Source organism: Chlamydotis macqueenii, chromosome 2, assembly GCF_036417535.1.
Source record: "Chlamydotis macqueenii isolate bChlMac1 chromosome 2, bChlMac1.mat, whole genome shotgun sequence".
Classification (NCBI taxonomy): Eukaryota; Metazoa; Chordata; class Aves; order Otidiformes; family Otididae; genus Chlamydotis; species Chlamydotis macqueenii.
Window position 1 is genome coordinate 102345177 of NC_141557.1, and position 27900 is coordinate 102373076.

At 39.3% G+C, this 27900-nt stretch overlaps 1 protein-coding gene across 1 annotated transcript in view; it reads left to right on the plus strand.

Moving 5' to 3' along the window:
- NETO1 (neuropilin and tolloid like 1) overlaps positions 1-27900 on the plus strand; it is a 71992-nt gene that overhangs the window by 35706 nt on the left and 8386 nt on the right. The window contains exons 5-7 of the mRNA XM_086742166.1: positions 3462-3503; positions 3637-3764; positions 18207-18435. Coding sequence (XP_086598292.1) covers positions 3462-3503; positions 3637-3764; positions 18207-18435 — 399 coding nt within the window. The remainder of the gene's footprint in view (positions 1-3461; positions 3504-3636; positions 3765-18206; positions 18436-27900) is intronic.

A 27900-nucleotide genomic window follows, 5' to 3' on the forward strand; every position in this document is an offset into this window, starting at 1 on the left:
TGAGGCATCTCTGAAGGGCAGCATGACCTTCTAGTATATCAACCGCTCCTCCCAGTTTCGTGTCATCAGCAAACATGCTGAGGGTACACTCTGCTTCATCATCCAGGTCATTAATGTAGATATTAAACAGGATCAGACCCAGTATTGACCCCTTGAGTACACCACTCATTAGTGGCTTCCAACTAGACTTTATGCTGCTCATCACCACTATTACAGGCCTGGTTGTTTGGCCAGTTTCCAGTCCAACTCACTGTTTGCTCATCCATTCCATTTTTTTACTGATTAAGACAATCTACAGGTTATCATTATTTTCTCCTTGGGCCACTCTAAAGTTTCTCATTCTACTTGTTTGCCAGTGATTCTAAGAACCTGGCACAGATTTTTGCATTTTATAAGGAGTTTCAAATGTAATTCTGTGCTTCACAGAGACTTTACAGAAAAGCTTATGGTAATACACATAGCAGAAATCTATTATTTGTGGAATAGGTTGTAATATATCACCAAAGGAAATTTCTGGATAGTCTTTATTTATTTGGTTTTTGGTTGGTTATAAAAGAGACATTGAATGCTTCAGGAAAGAGCCACAGAACTTCTTTTGGATGTCGGGTCTTTCATTTACATAACCTTTACACATTTTCACATTTCTTATGAAAATGCCTGGTTTCCTTTTTAAATACTTCATTTCCCCATTAAGAGATTCCCATTAAAAATGTACATGTAGAATCAGAGAATCATTACAATTGGAAAAGACCTCCAAGATCATCAAGTCCAACCATTATGCCAACACCACTATACCTACTAAACCATGTCTCGAAGTGACATGTCTATGTGTTTTTTGAACACCTCCACGGATGGTGACTCCACCACTTCCCTGGGCAGCTTGTTCCAATGCTTGACCACTCTCAGTAAATAAATTTTTCCTGATATCCAATCTAAACCTCCCCTGACGCAACTTGAGGCCATTTCCTCTAGTCCTGAATGTATTGCATTCCACTCAAGGCCTATTTCTTCCTGTTTTTCCTCTCTCGTTATAGGTGATCAGTCTTATTTTTCATAGCAAAATTTTCTTTTCTTGGGAGGTTTTCCTAATGGGAACATGATTTTCATCAGGGCTATCTGTCTATTGGAAGATCTAGCCAGTCACTGTTTAGATATCATTAAAAGGATTCTGACTCAGCCAGACTGATAATAACAATTTGATTGAATTAGCATACAAAAGATCTGCTAAAGTATAATCTATTTAATGGTAGACTATTTAAAAAACAAACATTTGCTGGGTAAATATGCTTAAATATGGTTGAATTTTCAGCATCTCTGATAATACCTTATTTATAGATTGTTGGTTTATTAAAATACTGTTGGTATATTATTAATGTTTGATGAAGTGTATCACCTCAGGTGTCATAGATTTTATTTCATTGTTATTCTTGATATGTTGAAAGTTTGCAAAATGATAATTTTTTAAAACTGAGCAAGATCTACCATATTTCTAGAATTTTAACAGCTCATGGACTTCTATGTGTTTTTTTTCTAACTGTATTGTTAGCAAGTGAGAACACACCTTCAGAATTGTTTTATGGGTCAAATTGCACGGTCTAGATTACACTTCAGCCTGGACTCTTGCTCCTAGCTCTTCTTTATATGAAAAGTCCTTCATATGGGAGAAATCCTGTGTGGACGTTTTTCTCCTTTCCTCCTCTGTACTTTGCTGATATGGTGGCATGTTTTCAGTAGACCAGAGTGATTCTTGCAAACTCAGCAAAAGGTAATGGTTATACTAGACACGGTTTGGATGTTAATTTCAACCAGTAGTCAAAGTAGATTTCCTTTAAGTATCTTCCTTTCAGCATTAGATATTAACATCTGAATACATTAATTACATTTAGTGTTCTTGGTTATCATAACTATCTACTTTTCTATAAAACTGCTTAACAATTAATGTTAATTACCTACTCAATTACATTTGCAGTGCCTTAAGTTCATGCGTACTCACAATTTGTATTCTGCAATTGTAAAAGATAACTGGGAAGAACAACAGACACATGGTTATAGAGCAACAGTTTTTAAAAGTGATTTTACAACGACAATTTTTGAAGTCAACACATTCTTGTTGTTCAGATTATAAAGGCTGATCTTGTTTACAGAGCACTGGACTTTTGGGGGATATTATTTAGTTATGATTCTTACTGTTCTGACTTGACTAAGGCTAGAGGAGGACTGCAGTTTTCATTTTGTGGTTTTTGTTTTTTTTTTTTATTTGATACATTTCCTACGTCCAGACTTTCTTTATATTAATTTACTTATTTATAGATTTTTCTACACTAACCCAATCCTTAAACAATAAGACCAGTTTCATGAGTGGACTACATAACTTAAACTCTACCTTGGTTTTCCTCTTGTGCAATCTTTTTGAAGCATGGGCACTATGTATGTGGTTCAGGAGAAGCTTAATGCAGAGTGTTTGTATGTAAGCATGTATCACTGATTTCAGAAGACCGGATACTAACAACTGTCCAGAAAAAATGTAAAGGCCAGTAGATTTCTTTCTTGTTCTTTTTTTTTTCTCCTGAAAATGAGAAAAAATAGTGCAACAACTGAGAAAAGCAGTACAAGTAATAAAAATCTGCCAGACAAGACCCATCTATTCTGAAAAGATCATCTTTTCTTGAAATACTGCAGCCTCTTTCACATTTGTGGTTTTGGACAGGATCTTCAAAGTAGGCCAAAATTTGTGAAATGATGATTTGTTTATGGATAGCTGTCTGTTGAAGCATAGGTCTAAGACCAAAGTCATTTCATCTATGTGTTATACCTAGCTATAAAAGCATGATACAAAGCATCTCAGATAGTAAATATAATCATGTTTATCTGATCAAAAATAGCACATATATTAGATGTATTACCTTGTTAGTACAATGAATTCCATGATAAATCCTTATGGTATTTATTCCAGGAAAACCGAATGAATGCTTCTGACAAAGACAGTTTCTCCTCTTTGTCAGTAGGGATGACAGAGTATTTATAAATATGGAATGAAGTTTAGATTTCTCTAGTTAACTTGAGTGTTATCATCATATCACAAAATGCAAAGTAGGCAAAATGGTTCAGAGTGGATCTGTAAATATATCTCTTTTCATTGGATTGATGTATTAAAATACCATGTGGTTAGCTAAGTGATATTCTTGTTTGATAGTGTATGCAGAAATATTTTTGAATGCACTCTTCTGAAAGAGAGAGGTAGAGAAAAGCAAGATTGCATAACAGAAGAAAAAGAACTTGGTATGATAATATCAATAATTTCTGCATTAATAATTACTGTATTGCCATAGTTTTGAAACATTTCTCATTTCCAAGAAATATGTGTATAATTATATCACTGGAGTGCAATGTCAAATTTTAGCACACTGACGTTATAGTCAAGATATTGAACAAAATTAATTTTCTCTTTCTCGATTTTTAAGATCCGGATTTTAAGGACCTTGGTGTTTTGAAACCATTGCCAGGTTGGTATGTTGTTGGTTTTTTTTGTTGTTGGTTTGTTTTTTTTTTTTTAACATGGAGGCCTTTGCACTCTGCTGTAGAAAATATTTTTGTTTGCTGTTCAGGTTTCATTTTTTCTGGTATTTTGTTATTCAGTTTGTGAGTTTGAGATGGGAGGACCTGAAGGAATTGTGGAATCTGTACAAATTGTCAAAGAAGGAAAAGCTTCTGAAGCTGAAGCAGTAGACTGTAAATGGTTCATCCGAGCACCACCCCGATCCAAGGTCAGTCTTTCATCCACTTGCTGATTTGCCATTTAATTTAACAAATTGACTTTTCTAATATCTTATGCATTTCTTAGTACAGTCAGATCTTGTTTAATAACTTTACAGCTTGAACTTGTAAACTATTTTTTTCCCTCTACTGTGGAAGGGTAATTTGTCACCTCAGCCAAAATAACCTTCCTTCTCTATAAATAATGATATGGGCAGCATTAATGTGCTTTTTGCACCATAAGTAATTTTCTTAAATCCATCTTTAATTTTGCTCATATTTTTAAAGAATCAATGTGTTTTCCTAAGCAAGAGGTAATTTTGTTACTTTAATTTTCAATATATTTCACAAACCTAGTATAGAGACTACTAAGGGAACAATACTGACTCCCTAAGGTCATCATTGTTTCTCATCTGGGAACCATGAAAATGGAGCCAAGGTAAATTCACGTTCCTCTGTACAAGACCTTTAGTTCCTTTGGTTTAGAGCCACAGACAAAAAGAGATAGTGTTCTCATTTTTCTCCCACCACAGTCAGTGAGCCATGCCTTTGTAACCAACAGGAGAGGGCTGCAATTAATTTAACAACTCTTTTCTTGGATTCTGTTTGAGTTCCTCTCTTATCCATGGCTTATCAGTTATTATATGTGTTCATTGTTGATGGCTACACTACTGTTTTTCCACTCCTTGCAATTGGAACAGCTTTGTTCCTCCCACCTACTTTCATTCCCTGTGTTAAAGACAACTCCACATTGTATTTTTTTCTAGCTGTCTTTTATTGGACAGAAAGGATTTTATGAAGTAGAATTTATATATCCGCTAATCTCTGCCTTCTTTAAACAGATAAGATTTTTTTTTGGTATGATTTCAGAGCAGACTGTACTGAATATATCTAACTGTTCCAGCATTTGATATTGAATAAGCAGGAGTAAGGGTTTCCAGAAGAGAAAAAGTCATTAGTATCAGCATTTTTCTGTTGTGTAAATTTAGGAGAGGAGTTGAATAGTTGGTTTATAAAGACTACATATAAATTATTTACAGAATATAATTTAATATATTTTAAAAAAAAACTTTTGGATAAATTCAATATTCATAGAGGTTTTCAGTTAAGTAGGTGAGCTTCCTGCTTTGCTACAGTAAGTAGCTATAGATGTGAAATGACTGGACCAATGAATGATTATTGCATATGTTATATACTTAGGTATAAGTAGAAAGAAAACAAGTAAACACAAAATTAGAATGGTGCTTATTAGAATCAGCACAACAAACTAATAAAATTTTCCTACAATCTTAATTTCAGTTTATGCTTGGATGGTCAGATAATGTCATTGTGATATTCTTACTTGATCTGACTCTAAAATTCTATATGATTGAAAGTCCTACTAGAAATCCTGTACTTACTTACTGGTAGGATTTATGCACACTTCAGTCCTGATGTAAAAAAACAAATTGTGTAGCTACGTAACCATAAACACAGTGTGTAACAGAAGAACGCCACACTACTGCTGCTAATAGAGGATTAAGGATTGTTTAGTTCTTCATGACGTTCTATATCTGCAGTTAGTTGTGTTGCATTTCAAAAGGTTTATACTAGCTGAAGAGCATTTGGAAGGGAGACCAATGAGAGAGTTCTAGAAAACCCAAGGAAAGACAAAATTATTTAATGTCATCTAGAAGATTTTGTGAAGGTGCATGATACCAGGTAATAAAAGACTTTCACAATTGAGGAAGGAGTGCTCTGATGTCCATGTCTCTAGATTAAGTCATGGTCCTGCACTCTGAAAGAAAGATTCTGGTTACATCCTAGGGAAAAAAAAAATCAAACAGCGAGGAGAAGATGGTCAATATTTGCTTAAGGAAGTTTGTTCAGCCAGCATTGCTAGTGGTCTTAAAGTGCAAGTTAGGTAACAATCTATGAAAAATGAGAGAAACATTACTAATCCTACCTTTAGGCAGAGTGGTGGGCTGGGTCATTTCGATGAATCTTGCTGCTCCCATTTTACATAATTCTCTAGGTAGAGAGATAGGGCAATATAAAAGGATATAAATCAGTGTTTCCTAACATGTGGAGCTGAAAGCCTTTTTCAGCAAGCTATGAAAAAAAGTTTTCAAGTCTAGATTCATCTTAGAGGGGTAAATCCAATTTAGCACTTGAACTTTCTTACTGTGGTTTTCAGATACATATATAAACACAAATATGTATGTGTATGTATACACACATAAACACACACATGTTTATGGTATCACCATATTGGGAAAGCCTGAACATTTTTCAGATATTAAGGAAGGAATTATGGTTACAATTTGAAAAAAAAACCCAAACTGGTATGAGGTAAGATTTATGGTAACATTGTTTATGGGCCTGATTCAATTGAACTGGATTCTATTGTCCATATTTTATAGTCAGCTTCCTTTGTGCATATCTAACCTTGAACTAATGACATATTCAGTACAATAATTTAGTGATATCTTTATAATTTATGGCAGCTTGTACCTATGAGAACAGGCTTTCCTGCTAAAAACAGTTAGAACTCAGCAGAGGTCTTTAAAACCGCATGTTCCTGTACTCCAGGCTGCACAGTTTGTTACTGGGAACTATGCCTAAAAGGCCAGAGTTTCTCAGACAGAGTTTGATTTGGATCTTTATATCTTTAGTTTCTTAATTAAACTGTGCCAGAATATGGGCTGCTTGCAATTTCATTTGGCTTAAGCTCATCCAATCTAAACTGTCTGCAGAAGCAAGATGCAAGCCCTTTCCTTCGTTTGCAATTCCAGATTCAAGCCAAGTCTGAGCTCAACATACGAGCAATGAGATCAGTTAGGAGTATGAACCTGAGATCTCTAAACCCGAGCTTCAAACTAACAATCTGGATGTAACATTGCTGCTATCTTCAGCAAGCTGGCGTGGTACAGGGACACAGCAAATTTCTTGCACACATTTAAAATACAGCCATTACTGTTTACTTTATTGAATGAAAAGTAAAATGCTGAAAATGCATGCAGAACTGAAACTTTCTGGAAGTACCAAAGACAGGAGAAGGCAGTTTAAACATGACTTCAATTCATGCACAGATTGAAGCCTTATATTTGATAGTGACTTGTTGCAAAGTGTATGTTTCTTGTAATCATCTGAAGTCCGTTCCTGCTCAATAAGATGGATGTGAATCTGCAGTTCAGAAATGCTGGGAGTTTTGCACTTTGTATAGAAGCAGACTTCAAGAGGTAGAAAGCAAGAATGGAAAATGAAGAAGAGAGCTGCTGAGCAAATGTGCCAGCCTACTCAAAACAGTAAAGAGCTGGAGGAACCTTCTCATCCCCAAATTCTTCACTCTACAACAAAGCCCAAAGGAGGAAGTGTATGAGCTTATTGCACTAGGATCTGAAAAAAAAAAAATCAGAGATATCATTGGCTACAGCAGTGGATAAGTAGAGAATCTTCTATTTATGAATAGAAAATATTAAAATGAGGAAAAAATGGTAGTATTTGATTACTTTCTGTTAAGGGTGAATTGTTAGAAGATAATATTGGTGACAAGCCTTTTTCTATTTTGGATGTGTCAGCTGAGTTTGACAAGGCCCTCAAGAAGACAGAAGGCATGTTTGTACTCAGGTAGTGCTCCCTTTGGTGGGTAGCTTTCCCAACAAGGTATTGTTGTATCATGCTTGTTCCGTGAGAGGTTTATAGGGAAAAAAAAAAAAAGACAGCAGAATTTGATGGCAAAAGTAAAATAAGCTTTACAAAGATGATGTTCTGATGCTGAGAAAAAAAACAGTGAACGGTGCTTATAAGCCGAAGCTCTAGTCTGCTTAGGAAAGACCATCCAAGCCACAGATATAGAAGTATTAATTTGAGTCCAGCCGAGTGGAAGTTATCTGTTCAGGAGAAATGAGCAAAAAGTACATTTAGGCTGGGCAAGTAGACTAGACACACCACAAGAAATAAAATGAAGTTGTAAGCTAGTTAGGCAAAGTGGTGCCTAATTCTCCCACCCCACCTGAACACACTACTGGCAAAGAAGACACTTTACAGATTATAGGATGCAATAACTTAAAATAAACTTACATACGACTGGAGCGTCAACATGGAGGGGTATAGGCTTTTTAGAAAAGACAGGAAGGGGAGACGAGGAGGGGGTGTCACTCTCTACGTCAGCAACCGGCTGGAGTGTGTGGAGCTCCACCTGGGGATGGAGGAGGAGCTGACAGAGAGCTTATGGGTCAAGATTAGAGGATGGGGATGGACAGGGGACGTCACGGTAGGGGTCTGTTACAGGCCGCCTGGCCAGGAGGATAGAGCGGACGAAGTGCTCTATAGGCAGATAGGAGCAGCCTCACGGTCACAGGCCCTGGTCCTCATGGGGGACTTCAACCACCCTGACATCTGTTGGAGAGACAACACAGCAGGGCACAGGCAGTCCAGGAGGTTCCTGGAATGCATGGATGACAACTTCCTCCTGCAGGCGATAGAGGAGCCGACAAGGAGGGGTGCCATGCTCGACCTTGTGCTCACCAACAGGGAGGGGCTGGTGGGGGATGTGAAACTAAAGGACAGCCTTGGCTGCAGCGACCATGACATGGTGGAGTTCAAGATCCACGGGGCAGCAAGGAAAATACATGGCAAGCTCTCTGCCCTAGACTTCAGGAAGGCGGACTTCGGCCTCTTCAGGGACCTGATGGGCCAAGTGCCATGGGAGGTGGCCCTGGAGGGAAGAGGGGCCCAGGAAAGTTGGTCCATATTCAAGGAGCACCTCCTCCAAGCTCAGCAGAGGTGCATCCCGATGAAAAACAAGGCTGGCAAAAAGGCCAGGAGGCAGGCGTGGATGAGCAAGGAGCTCCTGGACCAACTGAAAGTGAAAAAGGAAGCCTATAGAGGGTGGAAGTGGGGACAGGTATCCTGGGAGGAGTACAAAGAGGCTGTGCGAGTGGCCAGGGATAAGGTAAGGAAGGCCAAAGCCCTGGCAGAACTGAATCTGGCCAGGGATATAAAATGTAACAGGAAGAGCTTTTATAGGTACGTAGGGGACAAAAGTAAGTCCAGGGTAAATGTAGGCCCCCTCCAGAAGGTTACCCAGGACATGGAGAAGGCTGAGGTTCTCAATGACTTTTTTGCCTCAGTCTTCACCGACAAGAGTTCCTGTCCCACCGCCCAAGCTGTAGAAGGTGCAAGCAGGGACTGCGAGAATGAAGAACAGCCCATTGTACTCGAAGAGCAGGTTCGGGATCATCTGAGGAACCTGAAGGTGCACAAGTCCATGGGTCCTGATGAGATCCATCCACAGGTCCTGAGGGAACTGGCGGATGAAGTTGCCAAGCCACTGGCTATGGTATTTGAGAAGTCGTGGCGGTCTGGTGAGGTCCCCGATGACTGGAAGAGAGGGAACATAACCCCAATTTTTAAAAAGGGGAATAAGGAAGACCCGGGTAACTACAGGCCGGTCAGCCTCACCTCTGTGCCTGGCAAGGTCATGGAGCAGATTCTCCTGGAAACCATGCTAAGGCACATGGAGAGCAAGGAGGTGGTTGGTGACAGCCAACATGGCTTCACCAAGGGCAGATCGTGCCTGACCAATTTGGTGGCCTTCTATGATGGGGTGACGGCATCGGTGGACAAGGGACGAGCAACTGACATCATCTACCTGGACTTGTGCAAAGCTTTTGACACTGTCCCGCACGGCATCCTTCTCTCTAAACTAGAGAGACATGGGTTTGATGGACGGACCACTCGGTGGATAAGGAGTTGGCTGGATGGCCGCACTCAGAGAGTGGTGGTCAACGGCTCAATGTCCATGTGGAGACCAGTCACGAGTGGTGTCCCTCAGGGGTCCGTGCTGGGCCCGGCCCTGTTCAACATCTTTGTCGGCGACATGGACAGTGGGATAGAGTGCACCCTCAGCAGGTTCGCCGACGACACCAAGTTGTGTGGTGCCGTTGACACGCTGGAAGGGAGGGATGCCATCCAGAGGGACCTTGACAGGCTGGAGAGGTGGGCCCATGCCAACCTCATGAAGTTCAACCAGGCCAAGTGCAAGGTCCTGCACCTGGGTCATGGCAATCCCAGGCACAAATACAGGCTGGGCGGGGAATGGATTGAGAGCAGCCCTGAGGAGAAGGACTTGGGAGTGCTGGTGGATGAGAAGCTTAACATGATCAGGCAATGCGCCCTTGCAGCCCAGAAGGCCAACCACATCCGGGGCTGCATCAAGAGAAGCGTGGCCAGCAGGTCGAGGGAGGTGATTCTCCCCCTCTACTCTGCCCTGGTGAGACCCCACCTGGAGTACTGTGTCCAGTTCTGGAGCCCCCAGCACAAGAAGGACATGGACCAGTTGGAGAAGGTCCAGAGGAGGGCCACGAAGATGATCAAAGGGCTGGAGCACCTCTCCTATGAGGACAGGCTGAGAGAGTTGGGGCTGTTCAGCCTGGAAAAGAGGAGGCTCTGGGGAGACCTGATAGCGGTCTTCCAGTACCTCAAGGGGGCCTACAAGAAAGATGGGGAGAGGCTGTTTAGTAGGGCCTGTTGCGATAGGACGAGAGGTGATGGTTTTAAAATAGAGGGGGGTAGATTTAGATTAGAAATTAGGAAAAAAATTTTTACGATGCGAGTTATAGAACACTGGAACAGGTTGCCCAGAAAGGTGGTGGAGGCCCCATCTCTGGAAACGTTCAAGGCCAGGCTGGATGAGGCTCTGAGCAACCTGACCTAGTCAGGGATGTTCCTGCTCCTTGCAGGGGGGTTGGACTAGATGGCCTTTGAAGGTCCCTTCCAACCCCAACCATTCTATGATTCTATGATTCTATGATTCTAAAAAGCTTAAGAAACTGAAAGAATTAATTAACAAGTATCTAGTTTTGACATATTGTTGCAGTATCCTTAAACCTGTACTGTTAGTGAGTAGTCACGTGTTTCAAGCAGAGGTGTTAGGGAGCAGTGCACAGGGTGAGGGCAGGGCGAGGGAAGCCACAGAGCCAGGGCACGGCTGATGAGGAGAGCCGGGCAGGCCCAGCCATGGCAGCTAGGGCATGGTGATGGCTTGGCTCGCCTGTGACAATGGCACCAGCCATAACTTGAGCTGGGGTGGCAGCTTGGTGAGGCAAGACTGGGGCAGTGAGACTCAAGGCCGGGTGTGAGCCAAAAGCGCAAGTGGGACCAAGACGTTTGCATATTTACAAAGAACAGGTACTGCTACCTGGTAGAGGCTCTAAATCATTTATCACTGTTTTCATGGTAGACCTGGTATCCGCATACCTGATCAGGGAGATGACGTTTTCAGTTTCAGATACTTGACTTTCAGATCAAATATTGTCTGGAGAGAGAATGGGCTGTTGCGCACACATTTCCCGGACAGTTAGGAACAAACATGTGGCAGAGCTGCAAGCCAGTATAAACCAATCTGACTATACCAAAACATTTTCTTTTCTCACATGTGAAGTGGAAACTTGTGCTTTCAGATAAGACCTGCATGAAAAACATTTTAAGCTGTCAGCACTAGCAGACTAGCATATCCTTAATTTTTGGAAGTTTCTTAATCAGATGTAGAAGAGAAGCATTAAGTAGTAGACTAAAATTTGTTAGGAGGCATTTGAATGGTGATTCCTGAAATGTTACAGAAAAAAAAATGAAATTTAGAGACTAAAAAACCTAATAGGCAGAGGCACTTTTTACAGGATCCATCTCTGAAAAAGCTCTGAAACTCACTAACATACAGATAATGTGAGGAATATTATGAATGGAAAAAAAATCCCAGCACATTTATGTGGCATCCCTGGAACAACTTGTTTTTAAATAAGTAGAAAATATTGTTTACCTATGTTAAAAATCACCTCTTTGAAAGAGTTTTCTTAGATGAAGATGTGAGACAAGCATGTGTGTAGAGTTGTGTATGTAGAATCGTTTCTAGCAGGCATGGTAATGCATGTCCCAGAGTAGCACTGACAAAAAAACCACCCACTTTTATGTTAACATTAATCTATTCCATTCAGGTATAGAAATACAATCAACCTCAGCATCTTCAAACCAAGTAATTGTTAGGAAGTGCAATAAAAAAAGCTAGTGATGAAAGTAATAAAGCATCTACCAAAGAGAACAGCGGAATCAGTATGTGATCTACAGTTTTCAGTGTTAAAAAGCAGCACAGCATCAAGGACCTGTAAAGGTTGTCACTTGCAAGCGTTTTACCACTGTATAAGAGAAAAATGAGGATGACTTGACAGTTAGAATGAATGTCAGTTATTGGAGATTTGCAGAAGCCTGAAGAAACAAATAGGACAAAGTGAAGAAATATGAAAAGCTTCACTTGTCCAGGAAAATGGTGTTTTGATGTCTGAGCCTGGCTGTGAATCACAGGGTGTTAGAAGAGATACCATATGAGGTTGTCACCTTCAAGAGACAGTATTCTCCAAACCCCTCTTAGCAGAGAGGAAAATATGAGTTATAGAGTTCTCTACACAGCATGGTCCTAGACTAGTAACAGCAGGCCCAAAAATGTCAAAAAATCTGAAACAAACAAAAAATGAAACTAAACATATACTGTTAACACTTTTGAGCTGAAGCAATATTGATTTTCAGGAAATAAATTTAGGATTCAAGTGATAGAACTGGCTACTTTAGAAGACAAATTCAGTATTGTTAGTAATATGCTTTTTGGGCTGATAAGTTTGTCATCCTTTTGCCTTGAAGGAAATGAATTAGCATTGCACAATCTGCTTTAAAAAACTAGACTTCTCAGGCCTAAATACTGGAGGTATCATTTTGAAACTCCTTTGTTAATCGCGTAGAGCTGAGCAAGATGCAGAACAAAGCAAACACTGTAACTGATCACTGAGCAATGGGGAAGGACGTAGGACCATTTAACCCAGTCCTGTGCATGCAAAAGAATTGACTGAACCTAGAAGCCGAATATGCAAAAACTGATGTGAGGCCCTGAAGAGATGTTTGCCTTACATCTAAATTACTTTTGGCAGTTAAACAATGGGTTTTTGTTTGGTTGGTTTGTTGTGTTTTATGTTGATGCATTATAAAGGACTGAATGTCTGTGCACATATATTAAGTCTGATATGCTGGGATATGGTTTGAAGCTTTTCCTGACTGGACTGATCAATCATATTGTCAACCCTAACCTTCATCGATTGATTAAAAAGCAGAACTCATCAAAAGTGATTCACTATGAAGAGATGGTAATCTGACCATTTTACTGAGGTGATATATTATTCATAGTTTACAACCATTCTTTTTTTTTTCTAATATATGCAGTCAGAGCCTTCTGTTGTTTCCAAATTTAAATTAAAAAATACTAAAACTTATACAGCATTTTCTTTTTCATTGCTATGATGACAATACAAATCTTAAAGGTGACAAATCAATTTAAAATATAATGTGACTGAGTATAAATTGCATATGCCACAGTTGCAGTGAGGCTTTATCAGTTTTGTTGCTAATGGCATTGGCATTTGCAGTGACATCTCAAAGCTCAGTAAAAGCTAATACTTGGGCACTAGCCACCTGTTCTTCTAAGTAATGTGGAACTGATAATTTGAGTAAAGCACCTTTTTGAAACTTTACAACAAAAATGTGAAAGAAGAAGATATGGCAATTATGCTGCTTCTTTCAAATAAGATGTTCTCTTCAACAAGAATGTCCCGATTATGCTAATACAATGTGTCAGTACCTGCGGTAATGTTATCGTTCTAAAAGCTCCCATTGGCATCAATGAAAAAAGGCTTAATGAAGGCAGGCGGTGGTATTTGAGTTTGTGACCTCTTTTTTTTATTCATTTGTTTTCTTTTGGGGAAGCAAAGTTTCTTATCCACTGCTGGTAGAAGTAATGAATAAGATCTCAGTAAAAGAAATAACCAGAAATATTGATAATTTTTCTCTCACTTTCTGCTTAATTTCTTTTAGTGACATCCATACCAGTCAAAGTAATGAGAATATTGCCACTGGTTTCAGAGAACTATGTATCAAGAACATTTTGCATTAGATAAGAGTTTGTCATATAATCAGTTTTATTCATTCCCTGGGGAACTCAAATTATTAGTCATTTTCTTCTGCCAGTGTGGGTCTCACAGCCAGTGAAATGAACAATGGCAAATATATAGTAATAAAATAATAAAAATTGGCAGAGGTGTGCAGATGCAATTAAATTATTCCAGTTCTTTAAAATAAAATCTAATTTAATATCAGGTTGTCAGTTTGTGTAATCAGTTTCCAGTTTTTAAAAATGCACTGCAGTCTTAATCCATAGGTCTGATCCAAATAAACTTAAGCAAGTGGAAAGATACCCACTGATTTCCGTGAGCTTTGGATCAAGTTCTCATTACTTTATGTAAAATTCTGGGAATAGTCATCTCCAAAGGAGACTGTGAGAATGAAACTCCAACTCACCTCAGAATGTCAGGAATTTATTTTCTCTGATTTACAAAACTTCGTGTCATTGGAGAAGGTGCCATCTTGCTTCTGAAGGATGGACATAGATTTTAAAGCTAAATATATATTTCCAGTGGTTCCAATACCTGTCAAGTATATGTATGTTATGATCTTAGCTGAATTTATCACACGGAGAAACGAACTGGTAGGACCAACATCAGAATTGAGGTTTGGGAAGGTCTGAAAGTGTTGGCTTCTGCACTGAAAGACTCAAAGTGAAATGTTAAGTTACCGTTCTCTTGATTCCTTCTCAAGATTTACAAGTGCTACTTTAAGAAATATTTTACTATCTTATAAGTCTAGTGTGCCACTAGAAACTAGAGAATGTCAAATGATAAGCCCATAGAAATAAGACTTTGGCAGGATTGTTATATGAACAATCTGTTTGAACAGATCAGGAATAATTGATGAATGCTGGAAATTGCTGTGAGAGCTGCTATTTTACAACCACAGTGAGCATTAGCACACATTTCTTGTAAGAATGAAAACTGGTATAAATTACATCTCAGCACTGGAATGAGATACCCTAGGCAATATGTAATTGTGCTTATGTATATGTATACACACATATGTATGTACATATAGGCATATATTTATAAGATAGTAGGACAGAAATAAAGAACAAGTAGGCAAGTGTAAGAGGTGCTTCCCGCATTAGTTAAAGTATAGTTTTACTATTGTTCTGCAGTCAGACTAATGTATTTTTTTCTGGAGCAAGTAAGAGCTTTCCTGAATAATGTAGCAAGACAAAAATATATGTACATTGCATTGTATCTGTATGGTCTAGCCTATCTATACATGGCATATTAGAACATACATATGGTATACACGTGATAGGCATATATGGCATAAAAATAATTACTCATGACAATCATATGTTGGAAGCCTTCTGTGTATTCCTATGAGATATTTATCTGACATGCTTTGCTTCCTGGAAAGCAGTCATGTGTACAGTACTGCATATAATCAGCTGGAGAAGGATTTTATTGCATTACCTGTAACAAAGCTGGCAAGCACTGAACCACCCGTCTGAAGCTGGCAGCTTCTGCTAGTGGAGGAAAGCAAAGCAAGGTGGACATTTAACTTCAAATTCTAGGTAAAATGTTATGCAATGATGGACTGAGGACTATCTAAGAAGCTTCACAGGAGAGGCTCGGTGCCAGGGTTTCACAGTGCCTATTGTGCTCCTGTTCGAGCAGCAATGACTGGTCTCGAGGACATAGAAAGCAGCTCTCCAGTGCGTCCCAGCATTGACCAGTTGCTGGATGGGAGTATTGTGGCTCTGCCTCTTCACATACATCCCTTCCTCACACATAATCTTGCTCTGATAGGACAATATCGTGCCTGTGCCAGCTGGACCCCAGGAGCCACTAATACTACAGGATCTTATCAAACCACAGGAGCGAGGACTAAGAGCTCATCTCACGTTGTCCACTCCGGTTCAGTATGGCTGCTTTCCAGTCACTGACTGATCCAAAATTCCTGTCTGCAACCGTCTCATTGGCCTTTTGCTGCTCATTTTTTTTGCTTGGTTCCAGTTAATCTCTGCATGTTGTCATATACTTCCTATCAGAGGTGTAACTATTTCTAGGAAGTAGCTGACACCTGCCTGGTGGCCATGGAAGTGGCTGATGCTCTATAAACAGAAGAGAGCAGAAGCCACACTGAAGATGAGGTTTACCAAGCGGGCTAAAGTAGTCAGACATCATAGCTGGATAACACCAAGAGCAAGGATTTGGAGCACACGGAGTAAAGAGTCAGGTGCTTGAGCACCTGGGGAAGGGAGGAAGAAGTAGAGAATGAAAGAGTGACTTGTAAAGGGATGTAGCTAGTGCAGAGGAGCTTCAGAAGTGCATTTTCTGCAGTCAGCGTATCTTCAGAATTCAAAACAAGCCTTTAAGTATGACTTTGCCAAGGAAGTAGGCAACCTGGTTTAACAGGAATGGAAACTGCGTGTCCCTCAGTAGGAGAGGAAATCACAAGACATCTCAAGACAACACATTTGTAAAAAGTAGCGGATAATGTGAGAAAATTTCAGCAATGTTGGATGACGTATGTAGGACGAGAGGTAATGGTTTTAAAATAGAGGGGGGTAGATTTAGATTAGAAATTAGGAAAAAAATTTTTACGATGCGAGTTATAGAACACTGGAACAGGTTGCCCAGAAAGGTGGTGGAGGCCCCATCTCTGGAAACGTTCAAGGCCAGGCTGGATGAGGCTCTGAGCAACCTGATCTAGTTGGGGATGTCCCTGCTCCTTGCAGGGGGGTTGGACTAGATGACCTTTGAAGGTCCCTTCCAACCCTAACCATTCTATGATTCTATGATTCTATGACTGAACTCTAGTAATTTTTCATTCCACTGCAGGGATGGAGCAACCTGCAAATTAAATGAAAAACATATCAAAAAGTATTCCTGGATGTAAGATATTTCTATCTGAATTTTACTTTGTGTATTGCTGTTAACTGTTCTGTTTTGTAGACATCAATATAAGCAGCTTCCTTAATTGATAGTATTGAAAAAACAGGATATGTGGTGAAAGTAGAATTCAGTAAACTGCAGTTTAACTGAAATATATTGCTGTGAGTTCTTCTGCAGGATGCGAATGTTGGAACAGAAGTAAGGATTACTGTAAGAAATAACATGCTAGAAAGAGGTAGGCAAGCAAAATGAAACTTAGTATACCAAATTTCATATGCTAGTAAAAATTGGTTTATAAATATTCTCTCCAGAGAGACTAGCTGCAAAGCATAGCAAGGAATGCAAATGTACTATAATACACTATCTGAAAAGGCTCATTTAAAAATCTGAGCTATTATTAAACAGTGACAGACTGATAATAGCACATGATTCTCAAACCATAAAAACTTTAATATAGTAATGAGGTGAAGTGGTGAGTTCTGTTGCTACTAGGATGGGCTATGTTTGTGTACTTCATGCAAATACAGAGAAGCTTTTAAAGCAATTGTTCTGTGCATGTAAAAAACTATCTGAAGTTAATAAGATTGTTTGTAAAGAAGTATATCTGGTGTGTAATACAGTGGAGTTTCCTTTTGGTTAGTTTTTCAAATGAAGATGCATATAGCTGGATGATGGATGTGTTTTCTGGCTTTTTATGCTATTTCTACCCTACTTCACTTTTCTGTATCTTTCTCCTGAAGACTCTTGGGTACACTTGGCAGTTTAATTATGTATCATGTGTTTATTTAAAATATTGCTTAGCTTCTCTGTTACTGCTTGTATTAGCAGTTGCATTTAAAATTAGTGGTTTTCCCTATTAAAGTTCACATAAAGTTGAATATTAAATAATAGCATTTTCTCCTCATCTTTGCTTCTTTTTTTGGGGTAGATTTAAAGAGTTCTTTGCAAAGGGCAAGACATCTATTACATTTGCTAGAGAACTTAGCTTGTATGCAAGAGACATTTCCTAAAAAAACTTTCTAGGTTTCTAGTAGTTTCCATGAAATAGTCTTGATTTCAACCCTGTTAAATTATGAAGATATATACCATAAGGCTTTGTTTATAAAAGCTGAGATGGTGGCCAAATTGCTTGAGGAAACATAAAAAGATTAATGATTGAGTTCTCCCTGGCTCCCAGATTCTCACTTCCTGAATCAGTGTAGCTGAGACATATTACAAAGATGACACATATTGACTCTGGGGAGGGAGCAGCAATTATTTGCCTTATTATTTTCCATGTCAGGCCACTAATAGAGCAATATTGTGCCAGCCAGCAAAAGAAGAAATTTCTAGCTTGTCTGTCCTTCAGTTTGAAGGACTGTTGTACATACTTCTCAAAGACGGGTATATATTTGAAAATTAGGACCTTACTGCAAAGAAGAAAAAAAATATCTAGATCAATTTCTATATTAATGCTCTTCCAGAGAAGTGGCCTATGGATCACCAGCTCCAGACAAATTATTTTGATGGTGGTGTTGTGCAGTCTTTCTCCCACAAGGCAGAGCAAAGCTGTTGAATGTTTGTTTAGTCGTTATCAAATGGCTGTACATGTTGCCTTTCTTGTTTGTTTCACAGATCTATTTGCGGTTCTTGGACTATGAGATGCAGAATTCCAATGAATGTAAAAGGAATTTTGTAGCTGTCTATGATGGAAGCAGCTCTGTGGAGGATTTGAAAGCAAAGTTTTGCAGCACTGTTGCTAATGATGTAATGCTGCGGACTGGTCTTGGTGTGATCCGCATGTGGGCCGACGAAGGCAGTCGAAGCAGCCGATTCCAGATGCTCTTCACATCGTTCCAAGAACGTAAGACCCTAATCAATATGTCTGCCTTTCAGTTTGTTAAATTATACAAGTCTCAAAAACTGTTAATGTTTTCTTCATGCAGATTAGTCACTGAGTAATATTTCCAAACAAACTGTGTAAATATTCAGAATAGATTTTTATTCCAAGCATTTATAGTGTGCAATAATTTGTAATACAGTAGACAGAGCATAGGATTCAGAGACAGGAAGACAGGTGCAAGTAGCCACGACCTGTCCAGTCATACGACCACAACTTTTATCTGATCCCTAAGCTACTGGGCCGCTATGTCTCAGTTTTCCCTTACACAATGTGGAAAATAAGACAGCTCTGAAGTTTTTTACTAAGCCTGATCCCTTTATATGGATTTGATTTTTTAGATCTCATTATGATAGGCATTTGAAAAATACCTTATGATTATTTTGTCACAGATGGTAGATGTGTTTGTGCATATTCCAGAATGCATATATCAATACACTTACACATCAGATATTGTTAAGCAATGAATTTAGAGGGGTTTTTGTTAGTAACAGAAGTTTTCTAAAGCCTTACTTGATATTTTGGTTAATATTCTCTCTATACACCTTGCCTGTATTCATATGATTTCTGGACTCAGATATTAAGCAAAAAAAAAGCCTTTGAAAGAAACAAAAGATGGTTCTAGCCAGTTAAAAAAAAAATAAAAAATAAACAAGCAAACCACAAAAAAAAAAAACAAAACCCTCACCAAAACCTAATAATCCCATTCACTGAAAATTATTGACTCAGGTAGTCACCTGTGAAAGATACCGATTTATTTTCTTTGATGGAAATAATGCATATTTCATCCCTTAAGGAAGGAGTATACGCATTTGTTTTCACATGCTGATTCATATTCATTTTTATTGTATTTTTTGGTTTGTGTGTCACATGTCTGACAGGAAGATTTCTGTGCAGCTGTCAGTGTTTGGAATGAAGGTGCAATCTTACCAAAAACGTTCTTCATCTGTATTCTATGTGTGTGTACCCTGCAATGAGGCAATGAGACTCTGTTGAGAACAGCCTCTGTAATTCCTTAATTATGGCTCTGATCAAAAATTTCTGACAGTCTACATGCCTAAAAACTGCATACACCACTGTACTCTCACAGCCTTAGGGTAGATTATATTTTTCTTGTCTGTAAATCAGGCCAAAGTCTAAAAGATCTTGAGATCCCTCAGTTAAGATGATACTGACCTTTTCTTATTTCTGCAACTGGAGATGTCTTGAATATTCAAGATCGGATTCATTTTTTTCACAAGGCATCCTGATCTGTTACCTTAGAAACAACTGCATAGACACTGGAGGTTCACAGCATATAAAGAACTGGGGAGTGAAGCACTATGATGACTAACTTGAAATGAAGGCTTGAATAAGTGTCTGTTTGCGAGACTTTCATATTTTGAAGGAAAATAAGGAAAAAATGTATTTTTTTCTCTTATAGTATTCCTAATATGTTTACCTGACATGCTATACCTTATGAGCTACTCTATTCTTGCAAACAGATGATTCATGGTAGTCTGACTGGGAAGCTGAAAATATTAACATGATGTGTTTTCTGTAATTTGTTCTGAATAGTTATTGGCGCTAAATCTGAAAATTTATTAAGGGCTCAATTGTGCTTTGAGATATGTATACACAACCTGCTCATAAATATTAGAAGAAAATGCATTCATGTTTTTAGTGCTGGAAGTTGACTTTAAAGATTTAAAGGTGATGCCGACTGTGCTTTCCGTGCCACATCAGTTGTCCGTAAGTTCTGCCCTATGCTGCAGATTGGTGCTGGCTGTCAGGATTCAGCTAGAGCAGATGTCCGGTGTGCACACTGTGAGACACAGCTCATAGCATGTAAACGGCAACAGCTTTTGGCAGCATGTGGGAATAATTAGATCATCTGCATGGAAAAGAAGGGATGTCAGACCTCATTCAGGGAGATGTGCATCAAGGAACAGACACCTGTGTCTCTACTCGGGTACAAAGAGGAAAAAAAGCTGTTTCATTCACCTAGAGCTGAGAAAGAAACTAGAAGATGGTATTTACGTTATGGTTATGTGCATGAGGAAGAGTGACAAAGTGAAATTCCTGTATTTACTGTTGCTGTGGAAATGGCCAGGAGATATTGTGATCTGTAGCTTCCCAAGTTTCTCTCCTTTGTGTGGAGTTAAGTTGTCAAGATTGTCGGTCTTCACTAACACAAGGCTCTGAACTGGAAGTGGGTTTTTTTGGAAACAAGCTGCTTAGCCTGAGGAATGTTTTCTTTCTATCTAAGTCTGCTCAGTGTTAATTCTTGTTATAGAACCTTTTCCTGGGGACTTGAAATCTTAAAGAGATTTCTTATATGATTATCTTCATATGGTTTGATCAGTGTGCTCCAATTACATTTGAAATATATATGGTTGGTGTCTGAAAAGTGGTATTACAAATTTCCAAACCTCTAGCAAAGCAGCAGTGCTATAAATATAGCAGCAGAGCTCTAAGTAACACTTAATAACCAATTAATTCTTCATAGTTGATAATTTAGAGTGATGATCTGATATTTCGTGATCAGCATTATTAGCTATTCCAAATAGCATTATGGGTTTTGTCTGCTTATGACTTTAACTTTTAAATCTTTAATATATCTTCTAAGCATATATATCTAATCGTATTTTTGTGTATGGTAGTCCCTGTCTACAAAAGATTTCAAATATCTAATAAACTAATTTAAGAATCAGAAAAAGGAAAACAAGAAAGCTGGTGTCATCAAAAGGTGTCTGTTCATCTGGTAAGAAGACTTGAAAAATGAGTCTTTGTTTTTTCGCCCACTGACTAACTGTTCGTTTCATTTTCCATGACTGCGAGAGTGATCTCCAGCCTGATTAATAACAGATGTGCTGCACCTAGAGCTTCTTCAAAGAGCTGCTCCTGAGCAGACACAACTATGCTTTAACCTAAAAGCATAGAACCAGGGCATATGGGATAAGAGAAAATCCCTCTGTATGTGCAGCAGAGATGTTCATTCTCTCACCTCTGATTGCTATTAGGTAGCACTGCTTCCTTCTCCATCCATAACCCTGCATCAAAAACCCTAGACCAGTAAAACATCATTCCTTTTCTTATTTTGTTGCCCCTTTGAGCTCTAAGCCTGTTTTTAAAGCCCTGTCACACGTGGCTTTCCTAAAGGAGCACAAGTTCTATCACTCATTTTCTTTTTATTAACAAAACCCATATTTGGATAGAAATCTTGGGCCATCTTTAGAAGAGTAGTGCATAGTTCACAACTTGCCTTTGCAAGGACTTCTGAGTGTAAATAGATTGCAACTTTGCTGGTTTTGCTTCCTACTTTCACTCTAATATATATAAACCAAGAAACTAGTGAGCACTCATCTGTGATTGACTGCCCCCCTCTGTGCTATTTGCAGTTATCTCTGGTGAAAAGCCCTCACTGGCTAAGCATCCCAATGCCTCTTTACCCCTGAACAAAATAACTTTTTGTGGTGCATAGAGCATACAAACTGAACACTGACTGGAGCTCTGAGTACATGGTCCTGAGCTGCCATTCTCTGGTGAGTTCGTATGCCCAAAAAAACCCCAAGAAACCACATATAAGTGTTTTTTAAAGACTAGATTATCGATGTGTATCTGCTATTATCTCTCCGTAAAAGTTACATTTATCTTGAACTGAGATGTCTGAGGGTGACCGAGAAAGGAAATTCAGTGTTAAGCACATTTCATTTTTAAGTTTTCAATAGCTATATTTTAATGATTTTTTTTTCATTACTGGCAAATGAAAAGATAAGTAATTTTACTTCAGGTAATATACTTGTAGTGTACAGTACTAAAACCATCGTAATAATCTTATAATTTTAATAAAATAAGTGAAACTGTCTCTCGGCATGACTGATGAACTGTTCCTTGGAGAGGCAGAGAGAACAACTTCTCCTGTTTCAAGGATGATTCAAGGAACATCTGAAGAATTTCATTTTTCTTTCTCTTGTGAATAAAAGAAACCTCTATTTTTCAGTACGGAACAGTGGGAAAATTAAATTATATGTACTAGAAGAATTCATTTGCAGAGCATGATGCAGTGAGCTATCTTGAGGATGTGAGGAGTAGGTGTGAAATGTCTAACAAGTTCAGTGTAAAGTATTTCTCACATATAACCATTATTAAGATTTCAGAATTTTCCCATTCACCCTCAGGAGAAAGCAAGACCTCTAAACAATGTTATGAAAAGAAGGGAAGGGGGGAAGAGAGAGAAGTCTAAAAACAGCAAGTAGGGTAGGGCATTCATCTAAAATTAGGGAGTCCCGGGCTGAAAACCCTGTCTTGAAATACACTCAAAGGGTAAATGCAGATGGTGCAACGAGGTACAACATAGAGACCCAAGCTAGCTTGCTCAGAGCTACTTCACACCCTAGAAGCAAAGGAATTGCACTGACTCTGTGTGGTGCTGAGAAACATGTAAGTACACTGGGGAAGGCACTGCACTGAAGTGGAGCAGCCAGGCTTCCCACCAGGTCCGTAACAAATCAACTTTTAAGTTCATCTTGTAAAAATGTTTTGACCTGGCCATGTTTGCATTTTATACACAAAGTATTCTGTAATACACAACAAAATGATGGTCAGCACACACAGATAATGTATTCTATTATTGTCATAAGATCACAGTAGTATAATAATTATTAATAAAATGCAGAATGTTTAATTCCTGTAGTGCTTTATAAATATTGTTATTTTACAGTATAAATGTGAATGTATTACTTGTGATTATTCATTTTATTGCCTCAGTGAAAATAATAATTTTTTAAAATATAGAATATTGCTGCTTTTATTTCATGTTATTTTCTAAACATGGTGTATAGCAGTACTATTAATGCTGCTTATGTTTCTCTGCCTTAAGGCTACACAAGATTAAAAGAATTTGTGATCATTTTGCATTATTAAATGAAAAAGTAGAGATTATTGGCTCCATGTGCATTCCCCAAACCTTCCAACAGTAAGAAAATATATGCAACTCCATTGGCTCAATTTTTATAAATTTGAAAACAGTAACCTTCAAATACTAAACTCAGGCTTTTTTGAATACTGTAATAGTAACCTTCTGGAAGTATGATCATTATAATAATCTCCTAACTTGCACTAGAAACAAAATATATTTACGTGACAGATGACAGAAATAGGGTTATTATGATAGGATTTTTAAAAGTATAGGCTTCCCAAACCTGAAAAAGGCTCTGGGATATCATGTCTATTCCTGTTAATGCACTTGCTTATGCATCTTTTAGGATAAGTGCACCATCTTGTGTTCATTATAAATACTTGTTGCAAAGCAGAAGACACTTCATTATAATTAATTCAATAACTATAAAATCTGTTTGTGTATTAAGATACAAGGTGTCCCTACACATACCACACAAATTTTTAAAAAGAAAATATTATCATAGAATCATAGAAAGGTTTGGGTTGGAAGTGACGTTAAAGATCATCTAGTTCCACAACCCCTGCCCTGGGCAGGGACATCTTCCACTAGACCAGGTCCCTCAAAGCCCCGTCCAACCTGGCCTTGAAAATTCCAAGGGTGGGGCATTCACAGCTTCTCTGGGCAACGCATTCCAGTGCCTCACCACCCTCACAGTAAAGAATTTCTTCCTTATAGCTAATCTAAATCTACCCTCTTTCAGTTTAAAGCAGTTACCCCTTGTCCTATCGCTACATGCCCTTGTCAAAAGTCTCTCTCCAGCTTTCTTGTAGGCCCCCTTTAGGTACTGGAAAGCTGTTATAAGGCCTCCTCAGAGCCTTATTATTAAAAATCACGTAGAAAGTAATTTAAAATAATGTAGAATGAAATGGTTTGAAGCTTTTTTGTTTGTTTATATTATTTTCTATGAACTATAATTTTTCATAAAAATAATTATTGGTTCAAATCCAAACTGGAAAAAGAACCTTTAATAATACCTTTTTTTCTGTAACTGGTGATTTAATTTAAATTATGGTATTTTCATGTTCTAAAAATCCAACAATTTGTCAAAGACTTAAAGTTATTAAAATACATCAGGTTGAGTTATATGTATAGTTTTAATCTGCTCACTTGTGTTGCAATCATTTTGAATTGCTCATTGTACTGAATATGCTATCTCACTTATTTCTAGGCCAGTACCTTGGCAGGGCTTGACTCGAGGCAGCTTTGGGACGCAGGAGAAATAAAAGAACTGAGTGTTCCCAGCTGTTACTTTTAATCTAATTATGAAGCCATCTTTTCAGTGAGTTACAGAAGAGTTGAGGTTGGAAGGGGCTCCGGGATATTGTCTAGTCCAATCCTCCTGCTCAAAGCAGGATTGGCTACAGGAAGTTACTCAGGACTGTGTCCAGTTGGGTTTTGAATATCTTCAATGATGGAGACTCCACAACCTCTCTGGGAAACCAGCTCCTATACAGTGTTTGACCAGCCTCCAAGTAAAAATTTGATCTTGCATTTAAGGGGGATTTCTTGTATTTCATTTAGTACACATTGTTTCTTGTCATGTCACTGGGCACCACTGAGAAGAGCCTGACTCTCTCTTCTTTATTCCCTCCCATCAGGTATTGGTACATATTGATAAGAGCCCCCTTGAGCTTTCTCTTCTCCAGGCTGAATAGTCCCAGCTCTCTCAGCCTCTCCTCATATGTCAGATGACCCAGCCTTTAATGGTCTTTGTGGCCCCTTGTTGGACTCAGTCCAGTACGTCCATATCTCTCTTGTGCTGAGAAGCCCAGAACTGAACACAGCACTGCAGATGTGGCCTCACCAGTGCTGAGTAGAGGGGAAGGATCACATCTCAGTTTTCTGACAATGCTCTTTCTAATGCAGCCCAGGATACTGGTGGTCGCTTTTGCCACAAGGACACATTGCTGGGTCATGGTCAGCTTATTGCACACCAGCACCTTTTCTGTTAATATGCTTTCCAGATAGTCAGTCCCCAGCATATACTGGTGCATGAAGATATTCCTTCCCAGGCACAGGACTTTGGTGTTCCTTTTGTTAATCTGCTTGAAGTTCCAGTTTCTCCAGCCTATTGAGGCCCATCTGTACAGTCACCCAACCACTTGGTCTATCAACCAGTCCTCCCAGTTTTGCACTACCTGTGAACTTGCTGAGGATATACTTTGTCCCATCATCTTGGATATTAATGAAGAGGGTAGAGTATTGGTCTTAGTACTGACCCCTTGGGTATATCACTAGTGACTGCCCTCCAGCTGGACTTCATGCCACCAATCACAACTTTCTGAGCTAGGCAGTTCAGCCAGTTTCAGTTCAACTCACTGTCAATTTATCTAGCCCATATTCATCAGTTTGTCTGTGAGGATGTTATGGGAAACAGGACTGAAAGCTTTTCTAAGTAGAGAAACACAACATCCACTGCTTTCCCCTCACTCACCACGCCAGTCATCCAAATGTAGAAGGCTGTCATGTTGATCAAGCATGATAACTGTTTTATAAGTCCATGTAGAAAACACTCTTCTTGTCTATCATGTGTTTGGAAGTGGTTTGCAGGATTGTTTGCTCTGTTACCTTCCCAGGGATCGAGGTGAGGCTGACTGACCTGTAGCTCTCAAGATTCTCCATATTGTCTTTCTCAAAGACAGGAGGACATTTGCTTTCTTCCAGTCCTCAGAAACCGCCTGCAATCACGATGACCTTTCAGAGATAATCAAGAGTGGCCCCACAATGACATTTGCCAACTACTAGGGGCATCACATCAGGGTCCCTGGGCTCACGTCTATCCGGTTTGTTTAAATGTTCCCTAACCTAGTCCTCTTCTACTGAGGGTAAGTCTTCCTTGCTCCAGGCTTTCTCCCTCATCTCAAGTGCTTGCAAATCCAAAAGGCAAATCTCACCAAAAAAAAGATGGGGGAGAAGAAGGCATTCAGTACCTCAGCCTTTTCCATGTCCTTTGTCACCAAGTCCCCTGCCCCATTCAGCATCACATTCATATTTTCCCCTGTCTTGCTTTGGCAGCTGACACCTGTAGAAGTCCTTTTTGTGGCCCGTTACAGGGCTCACAAGATTCAACTCCAGGTGGGCTTCAGCTTTCCCAACTGTATCACTGTATCTTTGGTCAGTGCCCCTATATTTCTGCTAGGGTCATCTAACCCTGCTGCCACCTCTTACATGTGTCCTTTTTATATTTGAGTTTAGTCAGGAGCTCATTGTTCATCTGTGCAGGCTAACTGGCACCAGCACTGGATTTTCTGCTTGTCTGGGTACTATTGAGCTTGGAGGAGGTGATCTTACAGAATCAACCAACTCTCCTGGAACTTTTATCTTTCCAGGACAACCTCCCACGGCATTCTTCCAACCAGACTCCTCAACAGTGAAATTTTACTCTCTGAGGCCCAGAGTTGTGATCCTGCTTTTCGCCTTATTCCTTCTTTGCAGTATCCTGAACTCCACCATCTCATGATCACTGCAGCCAGGGCTGCACCTGACATTCACATCCCCGACCAGTTCTTCCTTTTTTATAAAAGGCTGAGGCCCAGCAGAGCTCCCCTCACCAGCTCCTTGATCACCTGTATCAGGTAGTTATCATCAATGCAATCTGGAAACCTCCTGGATTGCTTGTGTTCTGCTTTGTTGCCCTCTGCTGAAATCAAGTGGTTAAAATCCCTGACAAGGACCAGGACGTGTGAACATGAGGCTTCTTCCAGTTGTCTGAAGAAGGTTTCGTCTACTTCTTGTCACTGATCAGGTAGTCCCTTGCAGGCAGATGTCCACTACAATATTAGTAGCTGTGGGCTGACGCTGAACTGCCCACTAATCCTGACCCCAAAACTCTCACTTGGCTCCTTGCTCAACCTAAGGCAGAGCTCTGGGCATTCCCACTGCTCTCTCATATTAAGGGCATTTATATAGATTACAGTCTTTATATAGAAGACTGTAGTCTGATAGAGTAGAGCTTCTGCTGGATGAAGAGGTTTGTGCTGCTTTATCTATTTGAATAATAGTAGCTTCCTTTTTTTTTTGTAAACATCCACAGCCTTTCCTCTGGTTTAAATGTTTGCATATTGAGGCATGGCCGTAGATGATGGTTAAGACTTAGGTTAAGCTATCAAGTGTTGCTGCTGCATACCTTGTCTATTTGATTCCACTCCCATCCTGGGTTCTGTAACAGCTTCAGGAAAGCATCAGGACCAGATCCACCTTGCTATAGAAGAATCCTGTTTGCTACCAGTTCATTTATCTTTTCGCTGTTACTGGAATGCCCTTGATGCAACATCCCAAGACCCCTTTGCTATTCCTCTTCAAGGGCAAAAAACATAATTCCTCCAATGTACAATGGGATCGACAAGCTTTCAGCTTTCCTTGTTGCTTTCATTCATTCCAACAAAAAACCTTCATTAGAGTGAGGAAAATATATTGATTCTTGTCCAGCTTAATCACTCCAGGTTCAAGGGACCACAAAGAGGACTTGACTATATTGATTTTATAAA